Source organism: Colossoma macropomum, unplaced genomic scaffold (genome assembly GCF_904425465.1).
Source record: "Colossoma macropomum unplaced genomic scaffold, Colossoma_macropomum, whole genome shotgun sequence".
Lineage (NCBI taxonomy): Eukaryota > Metazoa > Chordata > Actinopteri > Characiformes > Serrasalmidae > Colossoma > Colossoma macropomum.
In genome coordinates, this window is record NW_023494795.1 from 37,935,780 (window position 1) to 37,952,928 (window position 17,149).

Sequence of the window (17,149 nt, forward strand, 5' to 3'; positions counted from 1 at the left end):
TTGTGATCTTAAATGTGCAGAAAATGACGTATTTAGGTTCTATAGTTTCTATATGTAAACTGAGGCTGCCATAATTAATAGCATTTAATAGTCATAATTAATAGCATTTCTCTTATTTGTTCAAAATTGAACCTAAAGAGAGATTTGTTCATTTTAAAAAGGCAGAGCATTTGTTAGTTACATGAGTGAACAAAATACGCTTCATCAGACAATATTAATTTTTTTCAATTGTGATTTCCATTGGAGGTGTGGAAAATATCCCTGCCAATTTCTTTGCTGAAGGCAAGTCTCCCAAAAAGAATACAGTTTCCTCAGTTTCCTATTTTTATCGCTGATGTCCAGTGAGAGCAGCAGTGGCTGCATGTTCCAACTAACAAGTGTATAGATTATGTATACAGTCAGTGGTTGAGCTCCTCTATGATTGTAGCCCCTTGCTCTCATTCATTCAGCTTATGGACTCGTGTTACAGTGGAGGCTCTCTAGGGGAGCTGTTATGTCAGTTTGCTGCTAGGATCCACGGGTCTCTTGCGAGCACTGTCCAGCGTCTTTGCAAGGTGAAGGTGCAGCAGATTTAAAAGACATTTAAAAGCTGTGTTTGAATGAGAAGACTACCATCAGAGGTTCTATCATAGCACTGGGCTGCTATGGGAAGGGATAGTTTGAAGGGTCAAACTAGGAAAATATGTTAATGGTGTTAAAATAATTGAATGTGTTAATAAGTTGTTAGCATGTCAACTTAACAGCCCTAATTCATACACAGTCATGCAACAGATATTCTACACACCCACACACACACACACACACACACACACACACACACACACGCTCACTCAAAAACTAAGGGTCTGTTATTCTTGTGTTAAATCTTTGTAAACCATGAATAATATTATCCCTGTCCACTTTATTAGAAACACCTATCTTGTACAATACTGTGTAAATGACCACCCTTCTTTTACTTAAGTCAAAACAGCCATTAAATGCAATTTTTCAGGATTTGTTTTTGATGCAATTAGATATGAGAACCCACTTGCATAAGGAAGGAGGAAGTTGAAGGGAAATAAGTGGAAAAATTAGACATTTCCAAAAACATTATAGAGAAAATGGGACTCCCAACAACCATGCAAGACCTGGGAGACCACCAAAACAGTCATCATCAGATATAAATCTGATCCACAGGTGTTTCTGTCCATCCTCCCACTGTGGGAACTCAACACTGAGTCTGAAAGGATATGTTCCTTTCAGATTGCAAATCAAATCTCAGGACAATAGAGTGGTCATCACTGAATTTCATTGGGATTATTTGGATTGTGAGAAGCAGAAAATGCAACCAACTTCTAAGACTGAACTTTAGAGGTGTAGCAAAATATCCCTGCAGGTTTCTTTACTGAAGGCAGGTCTCCCAAATAGACTGGAGTTTATAACTTGTACATAATGGCTCTTTTGACTGGAAATAAATGAAGGGGGGTCCATTAACTTTGTACTATAGTTCCACTCTCTGGCCACTTCATGAGCATCACCTACCCTATAGATCCACTATATAGGTGTACAGTTACAGACCATTTGACATTCCCTTCATTCATCGTTGGTCCATTTCTGACCACATAACAGCTGTTATAGGACTATAATCTTTAACTGTCCATCAAGGTGGACCTACAGGGTAAGCCTTTCTAACAGAGTGGTTCTAATGTATACTAACATGTATGTGTTGCATCCATGGTGTCCTATAGGGAGGAAATGGCCAAGGAAATGTCTGAGCTTCTGGCTAGGTGGGTGGAGCGGCTCAGCTTGACCCTCGAATCTCCCGTCAACACAATCTCCAACAATTACCTCCAAACAATTCCCTCAGGAGAGATTAATTACCAATTAATCACGAGGCTAATTCTGTAATCCTGACAATCGTAAACTGAATTAAACCACGGGCTGTTGTCCTCATCATGACGTCTAATGAACACGTCAGCGATTGGAGTAATCAATTAATTAATTGAGCCAGCTTGAATAAGTCTTGATTAATTGTTGTTAATAATGTAATTAATTGAGTATTACAGTATGACTGGCGTGTGTGTGTTGGCAGTGTTCTCCAACAGTTATTTCCCATAAGGTTTACTTGCCCCTCCTTCCTCAGAAATGAAGGATGAAAGCGAACAGTTCACATGTTTCTGTTAGATCTTCTTCACTCACATGAGAGTGAATGGCTTCTGATCTCCGCCATCAGTCATTTAGCATTAGATGCTGATGATAAGCGCTTATCTGTCTTATTGATTCCCAGAAGAAGCGCAGTGCAGGACTGTTCTGTAATCTGCTCTTCCTGGAGGCTGAGTGTGACGCTGCCTGGGAGATTTTTTAGCCTGTTGCGTTTGTAGAAGCTGTGAATGAGTGACGATAGAGAGAAGCTACAACACTAATCCCCACAGCTAATAGGCTTCAGCAGCCAGTAAGCCTGGAGGAGGATCTCAGCCAGAGCAAGGAGGTCTGGGATAGCTCTTCTCTTCTCTTCTCTTCTCTTCTCTTCTCTTCTCTTCTCTTCTCGTCTCTTCTCGTCTCTTCTCTTTATTCTCCTTCTCTTCTCCTCACATTTCTTCTCTTCATTCTCCTTCGCTCCTCTCCTCTTCCCTTCTCTTTTCTCATTCTCCTTCTCTTCTCTTCTTGTCTCCTTTGTTTTTTCCACTCCTCTCTTTTTCTCACCTCCCTTGTCTACTCATCTCGTCTTTTTCTTCATTCTTCTGTACATTTTTCTTTTTTTCTGTTTTTTTCTTCCCTTTTTCTTTTTCTCTTCTTTTTTTTCTCTTTTTTTCACTTTTCATCTTCTCATTCCTGCTCTTCTCCTATGTGCTTTTATCTGTTCTCCTTATGTTTTATTTCTTCTCATCTCTTTTCTTCTGTTCTTTTTCCCTCCTGTCCTCTGCTTTCTTTTTTTACTCATCTCTTCTCCTCTACTTTCTTCTCTTCTCTAGTAAACTCCAATTTCTTATTTCTTCTGCTCTTTTCTTTCTCCTCTTCTTATCTCTTCTTGTCATCTGTAGTCCTATCCTCTATTTTCTTCTCTTTTCTTTTCTTCATCTCCTTTCTTTTCTGTACTGTTCTGTTTTCTTCTCTTTTCTTCTCTTCCCTTTTCTTTTTTCCTCATTTTTGCTTTCTTCTCTTCCTTTCTCCTTTGTTTTCTCTACTCTTCTCTTTCTCTTATCTTCCCGTCTCCCTTCTGTACTCTTAATCTCTTATTTTTTTCCTCATTCTCCTCACTTTTTCTCCTCTTTTTTTCTCTTATCTTTATATCTCTTTTGCTCTTCTAATAAGCACTCTTCTCTTATGTGCTTCTATCTCTTCTCCTCATGTCTCATATCTTCTCATCTCTTCTGTTATTTTTCTGTCCTCTCCGCTCCTTTCTTCTCTTCTCTACTCTTCTCATCTCATCTGTTCTCCACTCCTTTCTTCTCATCTCTACTGATCTCTAATTTCTTTTCTCCTTTCTGTTGTTGTTTTTCTCTCCTCTCTGCTCCTTTCTTTTCTTCTTCTCCTTTTTATCTCCTTCTCTCTTCTCTTGTCTTATCTTCTTGCCTGCTCTTTTCATTTATTCTCTTCTTTTTTCTGCTCCTTCCTTCTCTTCTGTGCTCTTATCTCCTCTCCTTATGTCTCATTGCTGCTTATCTCTGTTTTTTTGCTCTTTTGTTTCTTTCTCTGCTCTTTTCCTCTTCTCTTTTTTTGTCTTTCCTTCACTTGTCGTCTCTTCTGTTTTATTTTCATCTCATCTCTCATTTCTTTTCTCCTCCCTTATTTCTGCTCTTCTGTTCTTCTCTTTTGTCTTGACTTTTCTATTCTTCTTCACTTCTCCTCTCCTCTGTGCTTCTCCCTTCCCTTCTGTTCTGTCTTCTCCTCACACCTCCAGTTCTGTGCATCTCTAAATAGCCCATACAGTGTAAACAGCCAATACAGTGTAAGGCCAGACTCACTGAGTGACAGATGACGTCTACCAATCAGATTGCAGGGTGGGTGGATGTCAGTGGGCTGCTTAATCCCACTGGTATTTCTCTATAAGGGGCAACTTCCAGAGTTGAAACAGTAAAAAGGAAAGAGACAGACGGAGAGATCAAGAGTGTTCGCGGTGTATGTTTGCTTGTGTGTGTGTGTGTGTGTGTGTGTGTGTGTGTGTGTGTGTGTGTGTGAGCGTTTCTTCGCACCTCCTGCATACCAGAGTGCCATAATCACGAGTCTAAACGAGGTGGCTGCACCTCCATCTCATGTTAATAATCATAATAATCATCCAATCAGCACTGCATACCACCTCTTTCTGACCAGTCCTGACCGCTGTTCACTCCGGCCATTCATTACAGAGTCATTTGTGTGTGTGTTCTGAATTGCACCCAGACACAGCCATTTTTTCCTTTGTGCTTTTCTCTCCAGTCTAATTGAACCTCACTCACCTCCCGTTCTTTCCTTTTTAATACCTGCCTGTAATGTCTCCTCCTAAATTACGCAATCAGTGCCTTATCTGTATAACCGACATTCGCTCTTAGCAGGCTTCCACTTCAAAAGGCAGGTGGTTGTGCCGTGTCTAAAATCCTCTGTTTTGTTTTTTTGGGGTGGTATGACAGGGGTCCGCAGGTGCAAGCCACAAAGGCGGCAGCCAATGCCAAGAAGTACGAACTCAGCAAGTGGAAGTATGCAGAGCTCCGAGACGCCATCAACACATCCTGCGGTAAGTCATGTCCATTAATGTGATGAAATGAATTGAAAATTTACACCATTTTCTTCTTACTGCAATTGCAGTTGAACTGCATGCAGAATAGTTCAAAACCTTGCTTTAGTTTCACACAACTACAAACAGAATTTAAGCTTCAAGACTACTGATTTAGCTGTGCCACATAATATTGGATAACAGCACTGCTATAAAGTATTGTTATAGTCTACATTTTTGTCCAAGTTTTGTACATTTATAACACGTTTATGAGCACTAAAAGCAATACTTGAGTGTTTATGAAAAGCTCTTGGGACTTTATAACACATGTACAAAGCACTGAATAACATATTTAAGAAGAAATACTTGAATATTCATCAAAGCTTCTGTCTGTATTAGCAAAATGGTTATTATGTAAATGATATCGTGTTGACATAAAGGCCCCTTAAACGAATGTGAGTGCTGTTATTATATTTATAACACTGCTATAAAGCATGGTTATAGTCTATTATGTAAATTATATCGTGTTGACACAAAGGCCCCTTAAACTAAAGTGAGGCTATTTATTATATTTATAACACTGCTATAAAGCATGGTTATAGAATTTATGAAAGGCTTATGTCTCTATTCACAAGATGTTTGAATATGTAAATGATGCTGTAATGACATGAAGATTCCTTAAGGTGAAAGCCATTTGTGACGCTGCTATAAAGCATTATAGGTCTGAATTGTGCCTGTACTTCATAACACATGCATAAGCACTGAATAACATTATTTGAATTATATAATATTTATATAATATATACTAATATATTTGAATATTTGTGGAAAGCTTATGTAAACGTTAAGGATAGGGGCTTTAGATCACATATGTGTACACTGAATAACGTACTTAAGAGCATAAAATATTGTGATACAGTATGATGTAAATGACATTGTGTTGATATGACTAACTAAAGTGGTCCTAACTAGGCCTCTGCTTCTTCATAGCGGTGTTAACAACAAATATTGGTCACTTTAGTTTAAGGGCCCTTTAAATGTTATTTATTTTTATAATTAATCGTATGCCATCTTGCATACACTTACATAAGCTGCTCGTAAATACTATTGTACTGCTTTTTAAATGTGTTATTCAGACCTTGCGTGCATTATGAAGTCCCTAAAAAATGGCCTATTTTTCCAATTTTTTAGCATAACAAACAGTAGGTTATAAACCACACAAGCAAGTCTTTTTAAGATCAGTTGAGCTGAGACACGTTTAGTCAACCAAGATATGGACAAAACTGCTGCATAGTTACAAACAGTAGTGAACAAAAGTACGTCTATCTACCCTTTTAGTACCAGTTTTAACCCACGTGCCCACATCCACTCAGCCTCTCCATTTTCCATTGCGGTAAGGGATTAAATAAACACACATCGACTTTGGCAGCAGAACTTGCCCAGCAATCATTGCAAGATTTTCCTCTTCAAGCCCTAAAAAAAAGTCAGACAAAGCTGTTAATAAGCTAATAAAGCAATAAGCCATGAGAGGCCGTGTGTGACTGTGATTTTATCACGGGGAAGGGTGTTATTAGGCACAACACGAAGCAGATTAAAACTCCCTTCCCTACGATAAAATTGCAGTAACACACAGCCTGAAGTGGCTTATTGCTTTTATAAAACGGCGACCAACATGAAATATGAAAAAATACACAATTTTTGGGAAAATAATTTATTATTAATAATAATTTACATAAACATGTATTCTGCCACGAAATGTAATTCCTTTAGAGTACAGCATCGTTGCCAACAACCATATACCGCTGAATGAGGAGAACATCAGTGTATATTGCGAACATTTTTTTGGAGAATAACAATGAACATATGATGACACAGCACTGGTTAATACAAAAACTTGCGCTTGTTGGTCACCAAATTACCACCCCGAGTCTTACTTAGCACCAATCCAGCGGTGCCCCTCTTCTTGTGCACTACGTGGGATTTTAAGTACTGGATTCTGCACCCCAAAAGTGCTTAATATAGCTAAGAAATGGTAATTTGAGACTCAGACACTTAAGGATTTTGGAGCTGTTTGGGATTCAGCCTGGGTTTGACGCGACTTTTGACAGTAACACGGACATTTGAAGCGTGGAAGTCATTCAAGTGACGTTTTTAGACTTTCATTCTGCCGTTTTGCGGTTAATCATACTATAAGTACCTAGTTCTAGTCAACAACATAAGTCACCAGCCCCTCAGTTTAAATAAAAAACAGGTTCTTGATTAATCAGTACACTTGGTGGTCCACGCGAGCAGCATGATTTAAAGATTATTCCATTAACAGCACCAGGGTTTTTTTCGTGCCGTGGCTCAGTAATACAATTCAGTTGTTGTGAGGCGTCATAGGTGTGGGTACATTGTGGATTTTACAACGGCTTCGAATGCAGCTCAGCCAATCAGATTTTAGGACCGAAACTATCCGTTTTATAATTAGCGATTAAATACTTTAAAATTCTGAATCTCCAAATCATAACATTCAGTTTGCTCTGTTCAGGATGAGTTTTAGGTAGCAAACTGCTCGATTACTGTTATACATGACTATTGATTCAACTGCTAGCCTGCTAGTTAGCCAGCTAAAGGCTACACAGCTAACAACAACAAAAAGCAAGCCTCTACACCAACGTGCAGCCAGAGAAAGCAGATATTCACAAATTCAGACTTTTCCAAAAACAATGTTTTGCATGGTTAGCTATATAGCTCAATCAGGCTAGCCTAGCTGAGGGTGGGTGAGTCCACTTTTTTACTGCCCACTCCTCTCCTTGAACTGAAAGTGACCAGTTATATTGCGAAGGTGCGACATATGTCCGAGTGGTTACTTAAAGTTTGCGATGGCCTGTTAAAAACAGTGTTAAAACGGGTCCTTCTGGAAGTGGAAGCAGTTTGCACTATGCTAACTGGCATGCCTAAGCTTCCATTGCTTGTTAGCTACATTAGCCTCGTAGCTCATTTGCAAAACTAAAGCAGCAAACTTTGGATACCAACTTATTTTGGCTAATTGGCCACATTTTAACCTAGGGGGACATTCTGGAGAGTTTAATTGCCAGACCTTTCTTAGTTAAAGTGCAGGACATGCTGTAGAAGTGGCGTCATCCAAGTAAACCAGGCCTGCACCTGCTGCTTAGCTGTTTAGCTCCGAGATTCATCCAGGAAATGCCAGAAGCGAAAGTCTTCTCATTGATCTCAAACTGCTCGGCCCACTGCGTACGTGAGGAGTCGGCATAATGGTCTGTCGGTTGGAGATCAATGAGAAGAGGCTCCGAACGTAGCCGGTCCTTTGAACTAGCTGCGCTGTCCTGAATTAGTGGTGGAGCTAATAAAGTGTTCTTAGGGTCGAGGCTTGATGGTGAGATATTGCTGCTGCGCAGTGCTGTGCCCTCAGTGAGAGAGGGCTGGCGGAGCTGAAGGTGGAGGGAAACAGTGCTGGTAGCCCATGGCAACAAGGGATAGACCAGCAGAGCCTCTGTTTTTCTCTCTCTCTCTCTGTCTCTCTGTCTGTCTCTCTCTCTCTCTCTCTGTCTCTCTGTCTGTCTCTCTCTCTCTCTCTCTCTCTCTCTCTCTCTCTGTCTCTCTCTCTCTGTCTCTCTGTCTGTCTCTCTGTCTGTCTCTCTCTCTCTCTCTCTCTGCCTCTCTGTCTGTCTCTCTCTCTCTCTCTGTCTCTGCTTTTTTATTGAAGGCTGTTATCTCTAGTCAACTAGACTTGACGATTGTTATCATCAAGCACTGTATTACTGGAGTCTTTCTGGAAGAATCACTGCTGTATCGCTGCTCCTTCAGCTCTGAGGAGGAAAAAAAACTTTTTCATCCACTTAGCAGTGAAATTGGAGCTGTTGTGTTTGGCGCTGGGCTCATGCTGAGACAGGAGCAGGTAAAACGGTCACTCAGAAGCAGCCACACTGTTTGTGTTTGAGGCTGTTAGGCAGATACAGGTGGTCATCTGAGGAGTGGACGAAAATGGTGTGTTTGGATCATGTGATCAGAGAGAGGACTGAGATGTTGATGAAATAATCTCATTAAAGAGGAAGGACGCTGTGTGTTTGTGTATCTGTCTCTAGTCTCTGTCTCCCTTCCTGTCTGCCTCAGTCTATGTCTATCTCACTCTGTCTCTCTCTCTTTCTGACTGCCTCTCTCTTCCTGTCTACCCCTCTCTCCCATTCTGTCTCTGCCTCTCTCTCTCTCTCTCTCTTTGTCTGCCTCTGTCTCGTTGTCTTTTTGTCTCTTTCTCTCTATGCCTCTCTCTCTCTCTCTCTCTCTCTCTCTCTCTCTCTCTCTCTCTCTCTCTCTCTGTCTCTGGCCCTCTCTGAATCTCTCTCTCCTTTTCTGTGTTATGTATGTGTCTCTTTCTCTCTCTGTATGTCTCCTTACTCTCTGTTTTTCTCTCTCTCACTGTCTGCCTTTGTCTGTCTGTCTCTCCGTCTTTCTCTTTCTCTTTCTCTCGCTCCTTCTCTTTCTCTTACTCACTCCCCCCTCCGTGTAGTGTCTTTCTTCTGTGTTCATCTGTTTTTGACCTTTGCTTGACAGAGAAAGCTCAATTTGCCGTCTGTATGATCCCATTCTCTTTTCTCTCCTCCACACCTCTCTATTTCTACCCCCCCCCCCTTACAGACATTGAGTTGTTGGCTGCATGTAGGGAGGAGTTCCATCGCAGGCTGAAGGTCTACCACGCGTGGAAGTCAAAGAACAAAAAGCGCAACACAGAGGCTGAACAGAGAGTGCCCAAATCCATCACGGAGTACGGTAAGAGGGCCTGGACCTGTTCCATACACACACATGCACAGCACATGTGGAGCTGCAGCAAGAAGTTGGGAAAGCCTGTTATTAGTCTATGACACTGATTATCTTTAATAAAAAAGGCCTCTATAAGGCTGTTTAATTTTAACATTGTGACTGTTGTAATAAAACCTCATAGCTCTGAAACAGACTTCGCAGGGAAAATGCTCTGAACATTAACTTTCAAAAAGCTTTTGTGTTGATCCGTGCACAATGAAAAGTTATAGCAAAGTAAAAAATAAAAAAATATATATGTTGTCATTCTGACAAAGTGCAGTACCCTACAGGAAGCATAGGGGGCGATATAGCTTCTATCATTTCATTGCACCGTTGAAACACTATATTTTAGATTTGATTGAAAACAAATCTCTACTCTTCATTAGTATTACACTATATAGGCGGAAAACGACAAATGCGTGGAACAGTAAATGCACATGTACATGGATTGGTAAAAACTACAGAACTTGGCTGTACATTTAATTCTGGGTCCATGATTGCAGCAACCAGGTAGAGTTACCATTCCATGTTTCTGCTATTTGATGAGCAAAAGAGCTGGGATTACTTATCAATTTATTGATGATTGTCAATAAAATCAGCCCATAGAATTTATCGGGTTTTGCGCTCTCATCCATTATCCAAAGCTCCACACTTGGTTTTACTTAATTTACACAACCAGCAGTGAGGGAAAACAGTGTATGAAGCAGTATTCTTTGTGTGGAATAGGATTTAATGTTTAATGATTGTGATGTCTTTTCAGGCCAAGTTGATTATTATGGATTTAATGCAGTGAAACCTTCAAATCAAGTTCAATGTACTTTAAAAGACTTGTGGATTTATTAAACAGTAATGATGACAAAGTTATCATTTTTCTTTTAGTCTGAATGAAGATGTATTTGTCTTTATACTGGCTAAAAGAAAGATAATAACCTTGTCACTGTTACTGTTTGATTAATCCACGTCTTCTTTACGCAAAAATCCAATTCTTCTAGCCAGTATGAAAACATATGATACATTTCTTTAGATGTTGTGTAACAACCCATTCTGCCAAAAAAAAAACAAAAAAAAACAGCACGAGTAGTTCCACCAACTCGCAGAAGCTGAAGTTCCTCTGTAAAAACTTTTGTTCCTAAAGACCTTTGCTTGTGAAAAGGCCTTTGTCGCCCTCTCTGGCACAAATGAAAACTGCCCAAGAAATACTGAATATATAATTGCAAAATATTGGTGATGTTAATTTTTTTTTTTATTAAAAAACGATTTTATCTTAGAACACAATTCTGTCTTATATTGATTATTCAGAATTCTAATCATCAGTAAATGCTTCAGCATCTTTTTATTTCAGCAGAGAGTCAAAACTGGTACGTTTTGTTACCTGCCAGTGTTAACATTAGTAACAAGACTCACGATGCATTTTCATACATATTTAACTGATGTAGTGATCTGCAGTGTACATTAGAAATGAGGAATGTATTGTTGGAAATGGTAGTGCTGCTTTTTTATAATTCAGACACTATAAGTCTTTGACTTTCTGATTATTCCAAACATGAGAACATTAATATTACCCTAGCAAGACTGAATTTCATAGAAAACACCCTCATGACATCTGTATGCAGCTAAATGAAGGGCAGGGATGCATTAACACCCAAAATGGATCATAACTGACTATTCTGTAACGTCAGCTAACAGCATCACACTAAGTGATGGTGAAGGATGAATTCAAGTATATAAACACTCATCCAGTAACTACTGTTAAACTATATAGTAATCAAAATGAGGAAGGGAAGTGAGGGACAGGTGGGCCTGAGGTTTAAGGGCTTCGGCTACAAATAGTCTTGAAGATCAAATATTCAGTAAGCAGCCTGATCAAATGTAAGAGCTGCTATCAACAGAGAATATCAGCATATCTCCCTACAGCCCGTAAGCCCCTAACTGCTTTTCTGTCCCCACTGCTGGAAGTCACCATGGTGACAAAGAGCTTGTGCGGCTCGGAGGATTCAAAGGCGTCGGGCGCTGGCCGGCTATTTTCTGAGATAGTGTGTTTATGCATGTTCAGCAGGACGCAGTGAGGCGCGCTCTGTGGTTGTTATTAACAGAGCATGGCTAAAGCAGCCTGACTTCTCTCAAAGGAGACAAGCAAGGACAAGTGATGGTGCCTTATAGGCCTTAATGTGTGTCAGAGAGAAGAGATGAACTCTAAACCAGCGCCTGCACAGCAAATACCAGAACAGCTAGCAGGGGGGAGAGGGGTGCTGTGTATGACTCCATAAGTCTCTCTCTCTCTCCCCGTATCTGTGTTAGTCTACAGATTTATTTTGGAAGATCATGCATATAACATGCCGATTGTAAGTATTTTGTACCCATGCCTTTAGTACTTTGTGCAGCCTCCCATTGCCAGTATTACAGCAACGAGTCCTCACTAGGGCTGTAACGAATCTGAAAAGAAAGCGACGTGCAAACAGCGCAAAAAACACACTGGTTCCCTCAGCTCTCGTGTAGTGAGTTGAGGTAAGTTAGTCCAGTTTATTGTCAAAGGAACAGACATCAGATTGTACTGAGTTAATGGTTAACAGAGAAAAGAGAGTGGAAGTAAAAGCCAGTCTCTTGGGATTAGCCGTTAGCAATTAGGCAAGCATGAAAAATTACCTGGCTATCAGTCAGTAATCTTAATTATACCATGGTATAAATTTTTGTCCACACCAACCAGTACCAACTATAACTCACAATCACAAAATTATTATTCTATTTATTTGTATATTTACGTAGTTGATTTATGTGAAATTATATTGTACCATGTTCTATAGAGTACTTCTCTTTAGTGTTCCGAATTGTTGTTAATTTAATAAAACCTAGAAACTTTTTCTCCTAGAAACGTTTTTTTTCTTATTTGTGCTCAACAACAACCCCACAAAAAAAAATGAAAGCATGAACTGAACTATGCCTCACGCTTCTCACCTATAATGCTCAAAGAAATTGGAGAATTGGAAATTGGAAAGTAGTCTGGGACTGCTACTCAAAACAGAATCTCTCCAGGTCCTCCAGGGTCCAAGGTCTTTTTTTTTACACTGTTTTTCAGCTCACCCCACAGGTTTTCAGTTGGGTTTAGGTCCGAGGGATTGCGTGTTGTGGGGGTTAAATAAACCTGCAACCTCTTCCAGGCAGGTTCACTACGGCTCTGGTTGTTTTAAACCTCTTAATTAACAGTGGATTTGGGACATATTTTCAGACTTGTAGTTATTATTGGCTGATTTTAGAAAGTCAACACACCCTCATTTCACTTCTCATTTCGGTTGTGTGTTCTCTAATCTTCCTGATGAAATGAATTTGGCCTCTCTTGTCACCTCATTATTGATACTCCAGTGAATCTCAAAGGATGCCAATAATTGTAATGTGTTTTGGTTAAAAAATATATATATATAAAGGTAAAAATATAAAAATATATATATATATATATATATATATATAGGCTTTTTTTTTTTTGGTACCTCAAATGAGTCAAATAATTATGGAGGTGTCAGCAAAATATACAACATAGGAGGACACAAGGTTTTGTGATTTCGTCCGAAAATGCATAATATAAATTAGGGGCAGAACAAATATGAAAATTTTGTGGAAAATGTTCTGATAACAGATAATGTTGAATAAAATAATTTTATACTTATATACTACATTTTAATCTTATACTCCATGAATAATTGGACTGAAATAAATAATAGTGTATAAAATAATACTGAGTACTGTAAATTTTATAGCACTGGAGGCGGGTCTACCCATACTTCTCTGCAGCCTTGATTTTTGCGAATTTTCTCTTGATTTTCTTGTTTTTCATTGATTTTTTGTGTGTTATTTTCATGCTAAAGGTTGAGTTTAGTTATATCTTGATCAGCTGGTATTGTGGGGTTACCGATAAAACAGTCGACTTCTAATATGGATTCACAAATGCATTCCTACAAGGACCAGGTAAACCTATAGGCTGGCTCTAATAATATACACTAATAGGAGGATTTTAATGAGTCTAAGGCAGTAAAGAAAAATCTAGTCCTGAAAAGTCTTGTCTTGGTTATTAAGCAGCTGTAGCGTCTCCCAGAAGGAAGTAGCCAAAAAGGATATTGCGCTGTGTGAGAGGAATCTGAAATGATCATTTTTCCTGCTTAAGGGTGTGCTGAATATAAATAGAATCAGGTAATAAAAGCAGCGCTTTAGAATGAAAAACACCTTATGATTCCTGTCTAATCCACAGTAATTTCACAAAATGGTATATACACTTAGTGAGACATAGCAACAGGGCTCACACACACAGCACCATGGCACCAAGTTGCACAAGAAACAAAAGCCTCATGTTTCATTTAATGTAGAATCATACGTTTTGTCCAGTTTATCTATCGCTGCTGATGATGTTGTAGTTGTTTGATTATTTTTGATCTTTCTGTGACACAAACACCATGTGCAGATGAAAACGTGTAACAGACAGCTCGTTTGTTTGCAGATCATGTCCCCCATGTGAGAAAAGCGCGTAAGTGCCACTTGATGGTAACATAACAGCACTAACAGCCAGGCTGCTCCGGCCTCTTAATAACTGCGCCCAACCCCTTGTACTTTCCTCTGCTTCTGAAAAAAAGCAGCCTGCTGCCCTGGGTTTAGATCCCCTACCCTCCTCACCTTCACCCCTCCCACCACCCTTCTTGCTCTTAGAAAGTGGTTGAACTCTCTAGAAACTTTGTTGATTTTTGCTTCCTTGACAAAGACAAGTGACCATGCCACCATCTAGCATAATATGAATCATAATATTCCTGTATAAACCAAACTGTGTTCCCAAATAGGAGTGTGTTATGATCAAAGTAGGTCAAGTAGACAAAGGCTAAAGAAGGTGAAAGCTAAAAGCAGGAATGTTTGCTGTAATTTTAGCCACACTAATGCTGTTGCAGATAAAAATAATGAAGGAACTGTGGTCCTTTGTGTGACCAAAGGCCGCCTACGACACCATCTGAAACTTGGGACGGACATCTGGATACATGATTGTTGCTATGATGCACATTTAAGCCACCAACAGGAGATCATGTGGTGGGCAGTGTGACAAAAATATATCACGGTACTTATCAGGTGACATTTTCGTGTTTTTTAGTGTTTCTAACACAGTTGACCTGATTAAATGGACAAAGGTGTAGAAGTACAATGCCAAATAAATCCAAATAAACGGGCCTAATTCTGCTCTCTTTGTAATTAAACATGCAGTCGGTCAGTGTACATTACATATTGACCATATCCCTGATAAGACCATACTGTAATATAATGTGGTGTAATTTATCATGGTAACAGTAAATACTGTCATACTGCCCATCCCTAGAAGAACAACATGGGATGATGCACGACTCATGCCAAGTGTGTGGAGCTGATTGGAGCTGATAGATGACCCAAGCAGAAGGCGGTCATTTCCTCATATCGCATCAGAGAATTTTTATCGTATAATCTGGCATCCAGCCCATGTGAACATAAATGATAGCGCACCTCCAGTTATACTAAAATTGGCCGTCATCTTGCACAGTTGCTCTGGCGTAGTGGGTAACATCATTCCCAGTTCAAGCAAGCTCACTTTCTATTATATATTATATATATATATATATATATATATATATATATATATATATATATATATAAGGTTGTATTATCACTGCAGGATTAATGTGTTTACATGTTGGCGGTGGACGGATGTGAGCTTACTGGATATTCCACTGTTGTCAGTGGAACCACAACAGAAAATTCCGCCTCTGCCGTTAAATTTTTGTTATCGTTGGTGGAAAAACAAGTTTTTTTTTGTTTTTTTTTCCTCAGCGTTGAAGTCCAGGCATGCCCAGTATTATACAACAATAAATGAAAGAATACAGAGCATCCTCCTACCTGTTTTCCATCTTTAATAAAAAACAAAACTGCTAAAGCTGTTAGTCATCAATTTTCGCCAGTAAAGTCATCCCCATGGCAATTTTTGGGTGTATTCATGTCGCCATTGGTTGTGTACCACTATGAGGCATGAAAACACTTTTTTTTTATCATTGACATGTAAACACAGCATAAGAGACGGCCTGTTAGCATGCTCGTATGGGGTATATTAAAATGCACGTAGAGTCGCGACAAAGCATTTTTCTAAACAATACCCAGAGTAGTCAAAACAAACCTACCTGTCCACTGTGCAATGACTGGATCTATTGATCCTGACAGATATATAATGGGTTTATGAACCTGCGAATAGGGGCGTCCAAATCGTCCCGATTTGATTAAATTGTGTTTTGGATGTTTGCTGCGCTCTTGTTACGGCCGCAGGAGTGTGATGGGGGAGAGAAGTCCGCCGACTGATTGAAAGCGAAACATCGTAATTGACTTCTTATTGGAGCACAAAGCCAAAGACTTGCTCAGGCATTCATAATCAAGCGCTGATTATTGAGAGTGGCGTGAAATTAGCCAACTCAATTTCCTTATCGCCGCCGCGGCCCAGAGGAAAGCGCTACGGCAAACGAGAACCCATTTGGCAGCGGGAATGAAGTTGTCGGAGCTTCGAGATTTGGGACATTCCCTGGACCTAGCAGTGAGCGAGGCTGTAGAAGACGAGTCAAAGTATTTAGCGGCGGATATGAAAAAGGCTCTTTCTGTCCAAAACGCTTCTTGGCCACACATTCCAGTTGGGTCCTTGCTGACGTCTGTAAAAGCTGGCTGCATGATGGGATGCTGGGGAAAGGTGGGGAGCGCTTGTTAACCAAACTTGTGCTCCATGTCTCGTCCATATTCTGCTCCGTGTTTTTACAGCGCCCTTTTTGAATATGCAAATGTAATCGTTTTTTAAAGACTTCTCCATGAAGAAGGGAGCTCATGTCAGCCTGTTGATGCCGCAGCGCTCTGCGACTGACCACCCCTGTGGCAGTTCTCTCACTTTTGTGGAAAACGGTCTCCAGTTAATGACTAGAATCAAACCAGTAATGGAGCGGTAATCAGCATGACATTTTGGCGCTTTCTCGCAAGAAAAATTGACAAACTGGACAACCTGTAATTCTCTTATTCTGCTGAAGTAATTTACTGGCACTTTAATGATGGGTTTGAGCTGAAGTGATGAGGTACAGTACGTACCTCATGTATAGTCTTTAGGACTGCGCGCGCAAAGTATATTATTACTTTTATTGCATATGATCTGTGGTAATGACAAAACACATGGGCGATTAAATGGGGCTGCCCAAGATGATCGGACGTTAATTAGGCTGGATTAATACTGCTCTCAGAAGTTTTTCTGGCCAACATGGGCAGTTAGCACTTCTACAAAGTGTAGCCAAATTGTAGTGCTGTGATGATACATGTTACAGGGGATTTCATGGTTAAATTCATGGTCACAGTTAAGAGCTAAACAAATCTAACTCTGTTGATTCCTTATAATAATAACCCCTAATTTTAATTATGCTAATCACGAGAGATCGCTCACAACTAAATGAACTAAATAAATGATCTAGACTTCCCTAGGTAGTGTTGATCACAGCATTATGAGTCTGTGTAATCTTAGTCTTATATCCCTTCGTTATAACATTACAGGCCTTTTTTCATGGGTGTGCAAAGACTGTCTACATCCTAAATGCAGAACTATGACACTGGTATTTTCATGATGGTGCAGAGTGTTAGAGAGTTAGAGAGAGTTAGAGAACAGCCATC

The 17,149-nt window shown here is 39.8% G+C and overlaps 1 protein-coding gene across 2 annotated transcripts in view; it reads left to right on the forward strand.

Moving 5' to 3' along the window:
• myo6a (myosin VIa) overlaps window positions 1-17,149 on the forward strand; it is a 185,317-nt gene that overhangs the window by 161,300 nt on the left and 6,868 nt on the right. The window contains exons 31-33 of one of the 2 annotated variants that reach the window (XM_036582362.1): window positions 1,728-1,766; window positions 4,587-4,690; window positions 9,308-9,439. In XM_036582362.1, coding sequence (XP_036438255.1) covers window positions 1,728-1,766; window positions 4,587-4,690; window positions 9,308-9,439 — 275 coding nt within the window. The remainder of the gene's footprint in view (window positions 1-1,727; window positions 1,767-4,586; window positions 4,691-9,307; window positions 9,440-17,149) is intronic. The other variant, XM_036582364.1, reaches the window with a different exon arrangement.